This window comes from Oncorhynchus mykiss, chromosome 29, assembly GCF_057628025.1.
Source record: "Oncorhynchus mykiss isolate SJ-2025 chromosome 29, ASM5762802v1, whole genome shotgun sequence".
In the NCBI taxonomy this organism is placed as follows: domain Eukaryota; kingdom Metazoa; phylum Chordata; class Actinopteri; order Salmoniformes; family Salmonidae; genus Oncorhynchus; species Oncorhynchus mykiss.
In genome coordinates, this window is record NC_143050.1 from 12,198,018 (window position 1) to 12,212,436 (window position 14,419).

Sequence of the window (14,419 nt, forward strand, 5' to 3'; positions counted from 1 at the left end):
CCGTTGTGGAACCGGGAGGGGCTGTAACTTCCCTCTAGGTAGGTGCCTAGGAGCCTTACTCTGGGCGCACACCGGACAGGAGGAGACATAGAGCCTCACGTCCTTGGCTAAGGTGGGCCACCAGTAATTCCACATAAGAACCCGCACTGTCCTCGCAATCCCCGAATGACCTGAAGAAGGTAGTGTGTGAGCCCACCGAATCAATTGATCACGGACACCAAGTGGCACGTACCTGAGATCGGTCGGACACTGTGAAGGCGCAGGTTCCAACCACAACGCCCGCTCGATGTCCGCGTCCACCTCCCATACCACCGGAGCCACCAGCCTAGAGGCTGGAAGGATGGGAGTAGGATCGATGGACCGGTCCATAGAGATGGGACAGCGCGTCAGCCTTAGTGTTGAGGGAACCTGGTCTATAAGAGATGGTAAATCTAAATCGTGTAAAGAACATGGCCCACCTAGCCTGACGCGGATTCAGTCTCCTCGCCGCCCGGATATACTCCAGATTGCGATGGTCAGTCCAGATGAGGAAAGGGTGCTTAGCCCCCTCAAGCCAGTGTCTCCATACCTTCAGGGCTTTTACCATAGCTAGCAACTCCCGGTCCCCCACATCATAGTTCCGCTCCGCCGGACCAAGCTTCTTAGAAAAGAAAGCGCAGGGGCGGAGCTTCGGTGGCGTGCCCGAGCGCTGTGACAGCATGCTCCAACCCCAGCCTCGGACGCATCCACCTCCACTATGAATGCTAACGAAGGGTCCGGATGCGCCAACACGGGCACGTCAGTAAACAGCTCCTTCAACTGGTTGAAAGCTCCATCTGCCTCGACCGACCACCGTAGACGCACCGGCCCCTCCTTCAGCAGTGAGGTAATAGGCGCCGCCACTTGGCCAAAACCCCAGATAAACCTCCGGTAGTAATTGGCAAACCCTAAAAACCGCTGTACCTCCTTTACCGTGGTCGGAGTCAGCCAATTACGCTCAGCGTTAACGCGGTCACACTCCATCACCACCCCCGAGGTGGAAATGCGATAACCCAGGAAGGAAACGGCTCGTTTGGAGAACACACATTTCTCAGCCTTGACGTATAGGTCATGCTCCAGCAGTCGCCCAAGTACCTTGCGTACCAGGGAGACATGCGCGGCGCGTGTGGCAGAATAGATCAAGATGTCATCAATGTATACCACCACACCCTGCCAGTGCAAGTCCCTGAGAATCTCATCTACAAAGGATTGAAAGACGGCTGGAGAATTCTTTAACCCATACGGCATGAAGAGGTACTCATAGTGGCCTGATGTGGTACTAAACGCTGTTTTCCACTCGTTTGCCTCCCGAATACGCACCAGATTCTACGTGCTCCTGAGGTCCAGTTTTGTGAAAAAAGGCGCTGCATGGAATGATTCAACCGCCGTTAGGAGTGAGGTGTGGTAGCGGATAACTAAATCCCACTGTGATCGAATTTAGACCTCGATAATCAATGCACGGACGCAGACCTCCCTCCTTTTTCTTCACAAAAAAGAAACTTGAGGAGACGGGTGACATGGAGGACCGAATGTACCCCTGTCTCAGAGATTCTGTGACATATGTCTCCATAGCCAACGTCTCCTCCTGTGACAATGGGTACACTCCTGTGACAAAGTGCAGCATTCTCCTGGAGGTTTGTCACGCAATCCCCCCGTCGATGGGGTGGTAATTTGGTCGCCTTTATTTTACAAAAAGCGATAGCCAAATCGGCATATTCTGGGGGAATGCGCGCAGTGGAAACCTGGTCTGGACTCTCCACCAACGTGGCACCGATGGAAACTCCTATACACCTACCTGAACACTCCTCTGACCACCCCTGAAGAGCCCCCTGTCTCCAGGAAATGAGCCAGCCAGGGAATCTCCAACACCACTGGAAACGCAGGTGAATCAATAAGGTAAAAACTGATCCGCTCCCTATGATCCCCCTGCGTTACCATGTCCAGCGGAATCGTGGCCTCCCTGACCAGCCCTGACCCTAATGGTCGGCTATCTAAGGAGTGCACAGGGAAAGGTGGGTCTATCTGCACCAACGGAATACCCAACTTACGAGCGAGTCCGCGATCCATAAAACTCCCAGCTGCGCCTGAATCGACTAGCGCCTTATGCTGGAGAGTGGGAAAAAACGCAGGGGAAAAAAATACAAATATGTGACAAACAGGGAGCTCTGGGTGAGTTTGGTGCCTACTCACCTGGGGTGGCCGAGAAGTGTTCCACCTGCCATCTCGACTCCCAGACGGACTCTTCCAGCACCGGTCCGAAGTGTGTCCTCTCCGGCCGCAGTAGGTGCAGGAGGAGCCTCCTCCTCCGGTCCCCCTAGACGCAGTCCCCCTAGCTGCAGCTTCGGAGTTGGAGCGGGAGGGCTGGGAGGTGGAATTGACAGGACCCCCTCTGAACGCCCGCGGGCAGCCAGCAGGTTGTCCAGTCGGATCGACATGTCTATAAGCTCGTCGAGGGAGAGTGTGGTGTCCCGACAAGCTAGCTCCCTGCGGACGTCCTCCCGGAGGCTGCATCAGTAGTGGTCCATCAGGGCCCTGTCATTCCACCCCGCACCAGCAGCCAAGGTCCGGAACTCCAAGGCGAAGTCCTACGCACTCCTCGTATCCTGTCTGAGGTGGAACAGGCGCTCACCCGCCGCTCGGCCCTCCGGTGGGTGGTCGAACACGGCCCGAAAACGGCTGGTGAACTCCGGGTTGTGGTTCCGAGCCAGGTCTGGGCCGTTCCAGACAGCGTTGGCCCATTCCAGGGCTCTATCCGTCAAACAGGAGACGAGGAGGCTCACACTCTCCTCACCCGAGGGAGTCGGACGCACGGTAGCCAGGTAGAGCTCAAGCTGGAGCAAAAAACCCTGTCACCCAGCCGCCGCTTCATCGTACTCCCTCTGGGGCGCGAGACCATGTCCAGCGGAATCGTGGCCTCCCTGAACCAGACGATGACGTGGGAGGAGTGGGTTGCGTCATCTGTGGGGGAGCTGGGGCTGATGTCGGGAACCACTCCTCTCCCATCGCTCCATCCTCTCCATCATCTGGTCCATCGCTGAACCGATCCGATGGAAGACGGCTGTGTGATGTAGGACAGACTCCTCCATTGATGTAATAGGGTCGCTGCTCCTGCTGACTCCATAGTTGGTGGGGACTTCTGTCACGGCTTCTATGAGTAATGGGTGGAGAAGTCAGGCGCAGAGAGCAGGGTAGTTCACAAGATGTGGGCAGTCCAGGGGCCAGTCACCAGTGCTAAGCTAGTGCTTCATCTCTTCTCCAGCCTGGGTCTGGCCACAATACTTCGTCCACATTACAAGATACGTTTTCCCTTGCCAAACATCGAGGGAAGTATCTCCTAGCATGGCGTATCCAACCTTGGACAGAGGCAACCTCTATGTCCCCACATGCGTCCTCCATTGCCTGGAGAAGAGGCATGCGGGCATAGGGTTGGCGATCATACACTTTCCAGCGCCAGGCTGAGAAGAATTCCTCTATGGGATTTAGAAAAGGTGAATATGGGGGTAGGTACAAAACTACAAATTGTTGATGGGTGGCAAACCAGTTTTGGACCAGAACTGCCCGGTGAATTAACTAACAACTAACAACTAACATTGTCCCATAAAACCACAAATCTAGCAGGGTCCTGATCTGGACCAGGGACAAGCATTGTGTAAATTGCATCCAGAAAAGTGAGCATATGGCCGGTGTTGTACGGAAGCCAACCTGAAGCCTACCTCATCCACATAAATAAATTAATGGCGAATTACAAGGGCATTCAGCTCCAATACTCTCTGTAACAGACAAAAGGATATACAGATGAGTAAATATGGTATGTCTGAAGTACTGGAAGTAGTGTGGCATACATACCTTTACAAAGTCATGTCGCATATTCTTGACTCTGTCAGAGTTCCTCTCAAATGGCACCTTGTACAGTTGTTTCATCGTCACTCAGTGCCGTTGGAGGATGCGTTGTATGGTCGACAGGCTTACAGCATTGATGTTGTTAAATATGGTATCATTATTCAAGATATGCTTTCTTATCTCTCGAATCCTAATTGCATTGTTGACCAAAACCATATTTATAATTGCAGTCTCTTGTACATCTGTAAACAAGCGTCCTCGTCCTCCATGATGTCTTTGCCTTTCCACTCTGTACAGAATTCAAACACAGTATGTGTTCAGCATAGGAACTGTAAACAATGTACAAAAAAATGTAGTACAGCATGATAACCAACCTCATTCATTCAATGCAGTGCAGTAAATGGATGGCTTAGAGTTTATGTTTATGCAGTACTATGCAGTCATAGGTATTTTACAGTACATTATTGTAATTCTAAAATAGTCATTAGATAGTTGCATACTTGTTCTCATTTCTGAAGGTTCGAATTATGGACGCCACTGTAAATCGACTCAAGTTGCGCTGGACTCTCAGTCCAGCCTCTCTCATGGTCAAACCGTGGTTGATCACATGATCAACAAGTGTTGCCCTAATCTCATCAGAGATGGCTCTCCTTCCTTCTCTTCTTTGCCCTCATCCTCTTCTTCCTCTTCCTCTTCCTCTCCCTCCTACTCCTCTTGCTCTTTGTCCATTTTTGGCATCCATTGTTCAAAACAGGTAATCTGACCTTTGACCCATTTATAGGCCTATGCTACAGACTCATATCAAACATCTCCAATCTAAAATCAAATCTAGAGTCGGCTTTCTGTTCCGCAACAAAGCCTACTTCACTCACGCCGCCAAACTTACCGTAGTAAAGCTGACTATCCTACCGATCCTCGACTTCGGCGTTGTCATCTACAAAATAGCTTCCAATACTCTACTCAGCAAACTGGATGCAGTTTATCACAGTGCCATCCGTTTTGTTACTAAACTACCTTATACCTTCCACCACTGCGACCTGTATGCTCTAGTCGGCTGGCCCTTGCTACATATTCGTTGCCAGACCCACTGGCTCCAGGTCATCTACAAGTCCATGCTAGGTAAAGCTCCGCCTTATCTCAGTTCACTGGTCACGATGGCAACACCCACCCGTAGCACGCGCTCCAGCAGGTGTATCTCACTGATCATCCCTAAAGCCAACACCTCATTTGGCCGCCTTTCGTTCCAGTTCTCTGCTGCCTGTGACTGTAACGAATTGCAAAAATCACTGAAGTTGGAGACTTTTATTTCCCTCACCAACTTCAAACATCTGCTATCTGAGCAGCTAACCGATCGCTGCAGCTGTACATAGTCTATCAGTAAATAGCCTACCCAATTTGACCTACCTCATCCCCATACTGTTTATATTTATTTACTTTTCTGCTCTTTTGCACACCAATATATCTACCTGTACATGGCCATCTGATCATTTATCACTCCAGTGTTAATTTTAAAAATTGTAATTATTCGCCTACTTCCTCATGCCTTTTGCACACAATGTATATAGACTCTCTTTTTTTTCTACTGTGTTATTGACTTGTTAATTGTTTACTCCATGTGTAACTCTGTGTTGTTGTCTGTTCACACTGCTATGCTTTATCTTGGCTTTATCTTCGCAGTTGCAAATGAGAACTTGTTCTCAACTAGCCTACCTGGTTAAATAAAGGTGAAATAAATAAAATAAAAATAAAAATAAAGCAGTGATTGGTTAGTGATCAGTTAAGCTATTCGTGTTTGCACATGTGAGGAGTGTGTCTGTGACCTGGTGAATAAGTGTATAAGGAAAGCAAGTCACTTCCTGTTAGATTTTTGTGTTTTAGGTAGAGAATTGTGTGTAGTGTTTTGAAAAATGTGTTTTATGCGATTGACAACTGAGTCAAAGGCTGAGAAATAGCTTATGGTTTTTGGATATTTGGTGTGTAGTTTTGCACTTTGAGTGAGAGGTTTCAAAAATCGTGTGACATGAAAAGATTTTGTGTGTAAGCAGTTGGAAAAAACTGTAAAAGAAAAGATTAAGATGGGTAAAAGAACACAGACACTGGACAGAGGAACTCTGCCTAGAAGGCCAGCATCCCGGAGTCGCCTCTTCACTGTTGACATTGAGACTGGTGTTTTGCGGGTACTATTTAATGAAACTGCCAGTTGAGGACTTGTGAGGCGTCTGTTTCTCAGACTAGACCATTTAATGTACTTGTCCTCTTGCTCAGTTGTGCACCGGTGCCTCCAACTCCTCTTACTGTTCTGGTTAGAGCCAGTATGTGCTGTTCTGTGAAGGGAGTAGTACACAGCTTGATTTCTTGGCAATTTCTCGCATGGAATAGCCTTCATTTCTCAGAACACGAATAGACTGACGAGTTTCAGAAGAAAGTTCTTTGTTTCTGGCCATTCTGAGCCTGTAATCGAACCCACAAATGCTGATGCTTCAAAATCTCAACTAGTCTAAAGAAGGCCAGTTTTATTGCTTCTTTAATCAGAACAACAGCTTCAGCTGTGCTAACATAAATGCAAAAGGTTTTTCTAATGATCAATTAGCCTTTTAAAATGATAAGCCTGGATTAGCTAACACAACGTGCCATTGGAACACAGGAGTGATGGTTGATGATAATGGGCCTCTGTACGCCTATGTAGATATTCCACTATAAATAGTCATTTACAAAAACAAGGACATTTCTAAGTGACCTGGCCAAGATAAAGCAAAGCAGTGCGACAAAAACAACAACACACAGTTACACATAAACAAATGTACAGTCAATAACACAAAAGAAAAGAAAAATAGAAAAATCTATGTACAGTGTGTGCAAATGTAGAAGAGTAGGGAGGCAATAAATAGGCCATAGAGGTGAAAATAATTACAATTTAGCATTAATACTGGAGTGGTATATGTGCAGATGATGATGTACAAGTAGAGATACTGGTGTGCAAAATAACAAGAGGGTAAGTAATAATATGGGGATGAGTTAGTCGGGTGTGCTATTTACAGATTGGCTGTGTACAGGTACTGTGATCGGTAAGCTGCTCTGACAGCTGATGCCTAAAGTTAGAGGGGGAGACATAAGTCTCCAGCTTCAGAGATGCTTGCAATTAGTTCCAGTCATTGGCAGCAGAGAACTGGAAGGAAAGGCGGCCAAAGTAAGTGTTGGCTTTGGGGATGACCAGTGAAATATACCGGCTGGAGCGCATGCTACGGGTGGGTGTTGCTATGGTGACCAGTGTGCTGAGACAAGGTGGGGCTTTACCTTGCAAAGGTAAAGGATTACCTGGAGCCAGTGGGTTTGGCGACTGGTATGTAGTGAGGGCCAGCCAACAAGAGCATACAAGTCGCAGTGGTGGGTAGCCTTATCAGAAGTCACATAATTAGTTAAATAAAGTCCACCTGTGTGCAATCTAAGTGTCACATGATCTGTTACATGATCTCAGTGTATCTCAGACCTGTTCTGATTGGCCCCAGAGTCTGCAACACCACTAAGCAAGGGGCACCACCAAGCAAGCGGCACTATGAAGACCAAGGAGATCTCCAAACAGGTCAGGGACAAAGTTGTGGAGACGTAGAGATCAGGGTTGGGTTAAAAAAAATATCTGAAACTTTGAACATCCCACGGAGCACCATTAAATCCGTTATTAAAAAATGGAAAGAATATGGCACCACACCTGCCAAGAAAGGGCCGCCCACCAAAACTCACGGACCAGGCAAGGAGGCCATTACTCAGAGTCGCAACAAATCAACCGAAGATCACCCTGAAGGAGCTGCAAAGCTCCACAGCGGAGATTGGAGTATCTGTCCATAGGACCACTTTAAGCCGTGCACTCCACAGAGCTGGGCTTTACAGAAGAGTGGCCAGAAAAAAGCCATTGCTTAAAGAAATAAATAAGCAAACACATTTGGTGTTCACCAAAAGACATGTGGGAGACTCCCCAAACACATGGAAGAAGGTACTCTGGTCAGATGAGACTAAAATTGAGTTTTTTGGCCATCAAGGAAAACACTATATCTCGCGCAAACCCAACACCTCTCATCACCCCGGGAACACCATCCCCACAGTGAATCATGGTCGTGGCAGCGTTATGCTGTGGGGATGTTTTTCATTGGCAGGGACTGGGAAACTGGTCAGAATTGAAGGAATGGTGGATGGTGCTAAATACATGGAAATTCTTTAGGGAAACCTGTTTCAGTCTTCAAGAGATTTGAGACTGGGACGGAGGTTCACCTTCCAGCAGGACAATGATCCTAAGCATACTACTAAAGCAACAGTCAAGTCGTTTAAGGGGAAACATTTAAATGTCTTGGAATTGCTTAGTCAAAGCCCAGACCTCAATCCAGTTGAGAATCTGTGGTATGACTTAAAGATTGCTGTACACCAGCAGAACCCATTCAACTTGAAGGAGCTGGAGCAGTTTAGCCTTGAAGTGGCTAGATGTGCCAAGACATACCCCAAGAGACTTGCAGCTGTAATGGCTGCAAAAGGTGGCTCTACAAAGTATTGCCTTTTTTGGGGTGAATAGTTATGCACGCTCAAGTTTTCTGTTTCTTTGTTATATTTCTTGTTTGTTTCACAATAAAAAATATTTTGCATCTTCCAAGTGGTAGACATGTTGTTTAAATGAAATGATACGAACCCTCAAAAAAATATATTTTAAATCCAGGTTGTAAGGCAACAAAATAGGAAAAATGTCAAGGGGGATAAATACTTTCGCAAGCCACTCTATCATAATTTGGTTGTAATCCAGAAAGGTTAGAAAAAGTATCCAAGTTGTGGATTTAAAAGAAAGCATACAATGGCACCTTTTTTTAAGCCCTGGATTTCCATTCCCTTGATATTATTGCTGGATATGATTTTAATAGCTAACATTTCGATGGCCATAAAAAATATATATATGCAGATAGTGGACAACCTTGTTTACTCCTCTTGACAGTTTAAAACTTTCTGAGAAGTAGCCATTATTTACTACTGTACACCTAGGGATACTATACATGATTTTAACCCATTTCATAAGAGATTCTCCAAAATTGAAATGTTCCAGGTATTTATATATTAACTCCAGTCGTAATTTATCAAAAGCCTTTTCAATGTCAGCTATGAATAGCAGGCCTGGTTTCCCAGATTTTTCATAGTGTTCTATTGTTTCCTGTACTTGCCTTATATTATCTCCAATGTATCGTCCATGTAAAAAACCTGTCTGATTAGAATGAATAATGTCCGACAATAGCTTTTTAATTCTACGCGCTATACATTTTGCTAGAATTTTTGCATCACAACACTGAAGTGTAAGGGGCCTCCAACTTTTTAAACGGACTGGATCTTTATATTTCCCACTTGTATCCTGTTTCAGTAATAATGAATTCAGACCTTCTTGTTGAGTGTCTGATAATCTACCATTTACATAGGAGTGTTTAAAACATGCTAATAACAGTCCTCTGAGTATATAAAAAACAGTTTGGTATACCTTAACTGGTATGCCATCCAACCCTGGAGTTTTCACGGACTTAAAGGCTTTAATTGCATCAAAAAGTTCATCCTCTGTAATTTGGCTTCACATGAGTCTTTCTGTACAGATGTTAATTTTATATTAATAGAATAAAATCCATACAATTAGCTTCGGTTAGTGAAGATGGAGACTGAAATGAAAACATATGCTTCAAGTACTTTGCTTTCTATTTTAAAATATAATTTGGTGAATCACAGATGACTCCATCATTTGTAACAAGTTTCCGTAAATTATTTTTGGTAGCATTTCAACGTTGAGGATTAAAAAATAATTTGGTGCATTTTTCCCCATATTCCATCCAGTTCGCTTTATTTTTTATAATATATTACACTGGATCTTTCTTGAATAAGTTCCTCCATTTCTTTTTGTTTTTCCTCTAACTTATTCTGTGTCTCTATGGTACAGTTTTTATAGCTATCTAACTGTACTGTTAGTCATTCAATTTCCTTTGTTAATATGGACTCTTTTGACCTAAATTGCTTTTGTTTTAGAGATAATTATAAAAATTATAACTGGCTATACTTATTTCACCATTTACCATAATGAGATACAGGTTTGAAATCTATTTATCATAATATATGTTTGTAAATGTTCCATTAAAAATGTACCGTAGTGATTTAGTGTCCATGTAACTCTACCATGATATTTGCATTGCTACTAAGTAACCCTCCAATTGGTTCCCACTATTCCACCTGCTAAAGCCCCTCCCCCATTCCTAGTTGGGTTGTCATCGACAACCGGCAGACCACCCCCGTCCCCCAGGATCCCTAGGCCCCCGGGAGAAAGACCGGGACCCATCCTTCGAAAAGAGCACACCCACTGAACAGAAGCAGATCAACCGCCAAAAACATCTCCAATACTCTCACCTCAATTTGCTTTATATATATACCAAAAATCTCACGTATCTTAATCTCCATCATTAACAATTAAAATGCGTAATAATGTTGACAGTTCATGAAAAGGATTGTTACACATAACCAAGATTGTTACCTGTAACCAGGATTGTTACCTATAACCAGGATTGTTACCTATAACCAGGTTTGCTACCTGTAACCAGAATTGTTACCTATAACCAGGATTGTTACCTGTTACCAGGATTGTTACCTGTAACCAGGATTGTTACCTGTTACCAGGATTGTTACCTGTAACCAGAATTGTTACCTATAACCAGGATTGTTACCTCTAACCAGAGTTGTTACCAATAACCAGGATTGTTACCTCTAACCAGGATTGCTACCTGTAATCAGGATTGTTACCTATAACCAGGATTGTTACCTATAACCAGGATTGCTACCTGTAACCAGAATTGTTACCTATAACCAGGATTGTTACCTGTTACCAGGATTGTTACCTATAACCAGGATTGTTACCTATAACCAGGATTGCTACCTGTAACCAGAATTGTTACCTATAACCAGGATTGTTACCTCTAACTAGAATTGTTACCAATAACCAGGATTGTTACCTATAACCAGGATTGCTACCTGTAACCAGAATTGTTACCTCTAACCAGGATTGTTACCTGTTACCAGGATTGTTACCTATAACCAGGATTGTTACCTATAACCAGGATTGCTACCTGTAACCAGAATTGTTACCTATAACCAGGATTGTTACCTCTAACTAGAATTGTTACCAATAACCAGGATTGTTACCTCTAACCAGGATTGCCATTACATTACATTTTTGTCAAGCAATTATTGTGATTAATCCTATATTGTCCCTAACAGCAACAGATGTGGGATACACACGCACGCACGCACGCACGCACGCACACACGCACACACACACACACACACACACACACACACACACACACACACACACACACACACACACACACACACACACACACACACACACACACACACACACACACACACACACACACACACACTCAACACCTTTCCCCCACAATCAACCATAAAGTCCGATGCTCAACGGTTGTTACATCCCAGAGCCCAACTCAAGAAATGACCTGATTTATGAATGCATATACAGTTACAGCTGTTTGAGAAAGCATTCAAGATTGAGCAGAAATAATCAAAAATGTGAGATTTAATTAAACAAAGTCAAGTCCTAGGTGATGGAGATTAGATCCACCCCCCTTCCCCTGAAACACACACACGCAATTGCCCCGTTGTGACCATTTTCTCCAACATCTCTGTGCAGTCAGACCTTTAATGATTTTGTGCCACCAGGGCCAAAATAATATGCCCCGTCTCTGATTGTCCGAGTGTGGCCCCATCCCCATGGGTTACTGCAGCTAGTGTTGCCTGCACTGCCAGTGCCTGGATGGGGGGGCACCCCACTGGGACTCCCACTGGCTAGGTATAAGGTCATCAAGGTTCTCATTAGCAGCTTTGAGAATTTCCTTGTATATTATGCTCTCCCATCAGGGGGCTCTGGCTTTGTAGAACCAACCCTGCCAGACAGGCCCAGAATCTTAAAGGGGCAGTGTTGCTCGAGTAGGTCTCACACTGAGACTTATTATCTGATTTCCTAAATATATTTTTTTCCAAGGTTAATGAGTCAGTTCCACCTCCTGGTCTCAGCGGTGTGGGAGGGGGGGTTCATAGTGTATGTCCACTGTGTCTGTGTTTGTATTCACCAGTATTACCAGATTCTCTGTGTAAACCAATCAGCACCATACAAGGTGCTCTCCTTGATAGCTTTGACTCAAAGCTTAAGGTATGGCTTTGAGGGTGCCCGCGCACACACTCACACACGAACACACACAAGGGTTGCTCTCTGAAAGGTGAATCAATGACATTGTGTGTGGGAAATGCCATTGATTTTGGCGTCTCAGCCTGAGGATCAATCCAGACTATTCTGTTTAGCACACAAACCCAAACAACACAACTATAAACTCTTAATCCTCAACCAGATCATGAGAAAAGCTTCAGTACAAAAGATAAAAAGTAGATGTCACTTCAATTTTCAACACTTTGTCATGTGGCCATATGGTCAAGTGTTCATGTGGGACAAGCACACTAATGTGTGTGTGTGTGTGTGTGTGTGTGTGTGTGTGTGTGTGTGTGTGTGTCTAGGTGATGGTCAGGTTGACTTTGAGGAGTTTGTGACGATATTGGGACCCAAACTGCTGTCGTCTGAGACCAGAGAAGGTTTCCTTGGAAGCACCATCGATAACATCTTCTGGCAGGTAGGAACACACTCTCCTCTCCTCTCTTCCCCTCTCCTCTCTTTTCTTCTCCCTTCCTCTCTCCTCTCTCCCCCTCTCCTCTCTTCCCCTCTCCTCTCTTCCCCTCTCTTCCCCACTCCTCTTTTCCACTCCCCTCTCCTCTTATCCCCTCTTCTCTCCTCTCCTGTCTTCTTCCCCTCTCCTCTCTTCTCTTCCTCTCTCCTCTGTTCCCCTCTCCTCTCTTCCCCTCTCCTCTCTCTCTTCCCCTCTCTGCTCCTCTCCTCTCTTCTCCTTTCTTCCTCTCTCCTCTCGTCATCTCTTCCTCTCTCCTCTTCTCTTCCTCTCTCCTCACCTCTCTTCCCCTCTCCTCTCATCATCTCTTCCTCTCTCCTCTCCTCTCTTCCCCTCTCCTCTCTCTCTTCCCCTCTCTGGCCCTCTCCTCTCTTCTCCTCTCTTCCTCTCTCCTCTCGTCATCTCTTCCTCTCTCCTCTTCTCTCTTCCTCTCTCCTCACCTCTCTTCCCCTCTCTGCTCCTCTCCTCTCTTCTCCTCTCTTCCTCTCTCCTCTCGTCATCTCTTCCTCTCTCCTCTTCTCTCTTCCTCTCTCCTCACCTCTCTTCCCCTCTCCATCTGCTCCTCTCCTCTCTCCCCTTTCCTCTCTTCACCTTTACTCTCTTCCTTTCTCATCTCTCCTCTCTTCTCCTCTCTTCCCCTCTCCTCTCTGTCTCTCTCCTCTCCCCGCTGCCTCTCTCCTCTCTTCCTCTCTCCTTTCCTCTCTTCCTCTCTCCTTTCCTTTCTTATCCTCTCTTCTCCTCTCCTCTCTTCCCTTATCCTCTCTTCTCCTCTCTTCGCTTCTCCTCTCCTCTCTTCTCCTGTCCTCTCTTCTCCTCTCTTCTCCTGTCCTCTCTTCTCCTCTCCTCTCTTCTCCTCTCTTCTCCCCTCCTCTCTTCTCCTCTCCTCTCTTCTCCCCTCCTTCTTCTTGCTTTCCTCTTCTCCCTCCCTCTGTGAGGTTATTCTGCAGTCAGGACACATGCTAGATATTGGCTTACAGACACACACAAGCAAACACACACACAAAGATACAGACCCCCTACCTTTTCCTCTCGTCCCATGGTGATGGAGTAAAGGATTTTTGTACTTCAAAGAAAAGAGACATGCCGGTATGTGTGTGTTCCTGGGAGGGTATGTACAGGCTTCAAAGTAAAAAGACTAGAACGGTCTCTACTTCAGAGGAAAGACAGGCTTTTAGGAGAGGGTTCTGTTTGGAGTGGAGACCTGATGCATTTTTGATGTTCTCCCGATCAGAAAAAAAAAAATGTGTTTTGGGGGAACTCAAGCAAAGTTCAACTCAAGTAATTATAGCTCAGTGGTTTTTGCTGCAAAGACTCCCTAGGGGCTCTTCTCAATCCATTATCTTAGGATATAATAGGTAGAGATGCAGAGAGGGGAAGACAAAACAAAGAACTGATTGACAGGCAGAGAAAAAACCCAGACACACATAGAAAAGGGGGCATAGAGAGAGAATGGTAATATAGAAGAGAAAGAGAGTAAAATAGAGAAAGGGAATAACAGATTCCCATAAGTGATTCATGGTGGTGGCAGACAGTCTGTGTCTCTGGGGGGGGGGGGGGGGGGGGTTTAAAAACTCACCTCAACAGGATACAATGAGTTTTAGAGAGAGAGAGAGGCAGAGAGAGCGAGAGAGTAAGCGAGAGAGAGAGAGAGAGAGAGAGAGACAGAGAGTAGAAAATCTTAACAGTATATTTGACCTCTCAATTTCCCTATCAAATCTAAAAACCTCAAATAGAAAACCGAAGAAAATGAACAACAATGACAAATGGTTTGATGAAGAATGCAAAAATCTGAGAAAGAAATTGAG

The 14,419-nt window shown here is 45.5% G+C and overlaps 1 protein-coding gene across 2 annotated transcripts in view; it reads left to right on the plus strand.

Annotated features, from left to right (window-relative positions):
* The window catches only part of caln2 (calneuron 2), a 61,323-nt gene that overhangs the window by 29,275 nt on the left and 17,629 nt on the right, over positions 1-14,419 (plus strand). For both annotated transcript variants that reach the window (XM_036968056.2, XM_036968055.2), the window contains exon 4: positions 12,451-12,563. In XM_036968056.2, the coding sequence (XP_036823951.1) occupies positions 12,451-12,563 (113 nt within the window). The remainder of the gene's footprint in view (positions 1-12,450; positions 12,564-14,419) is intronic.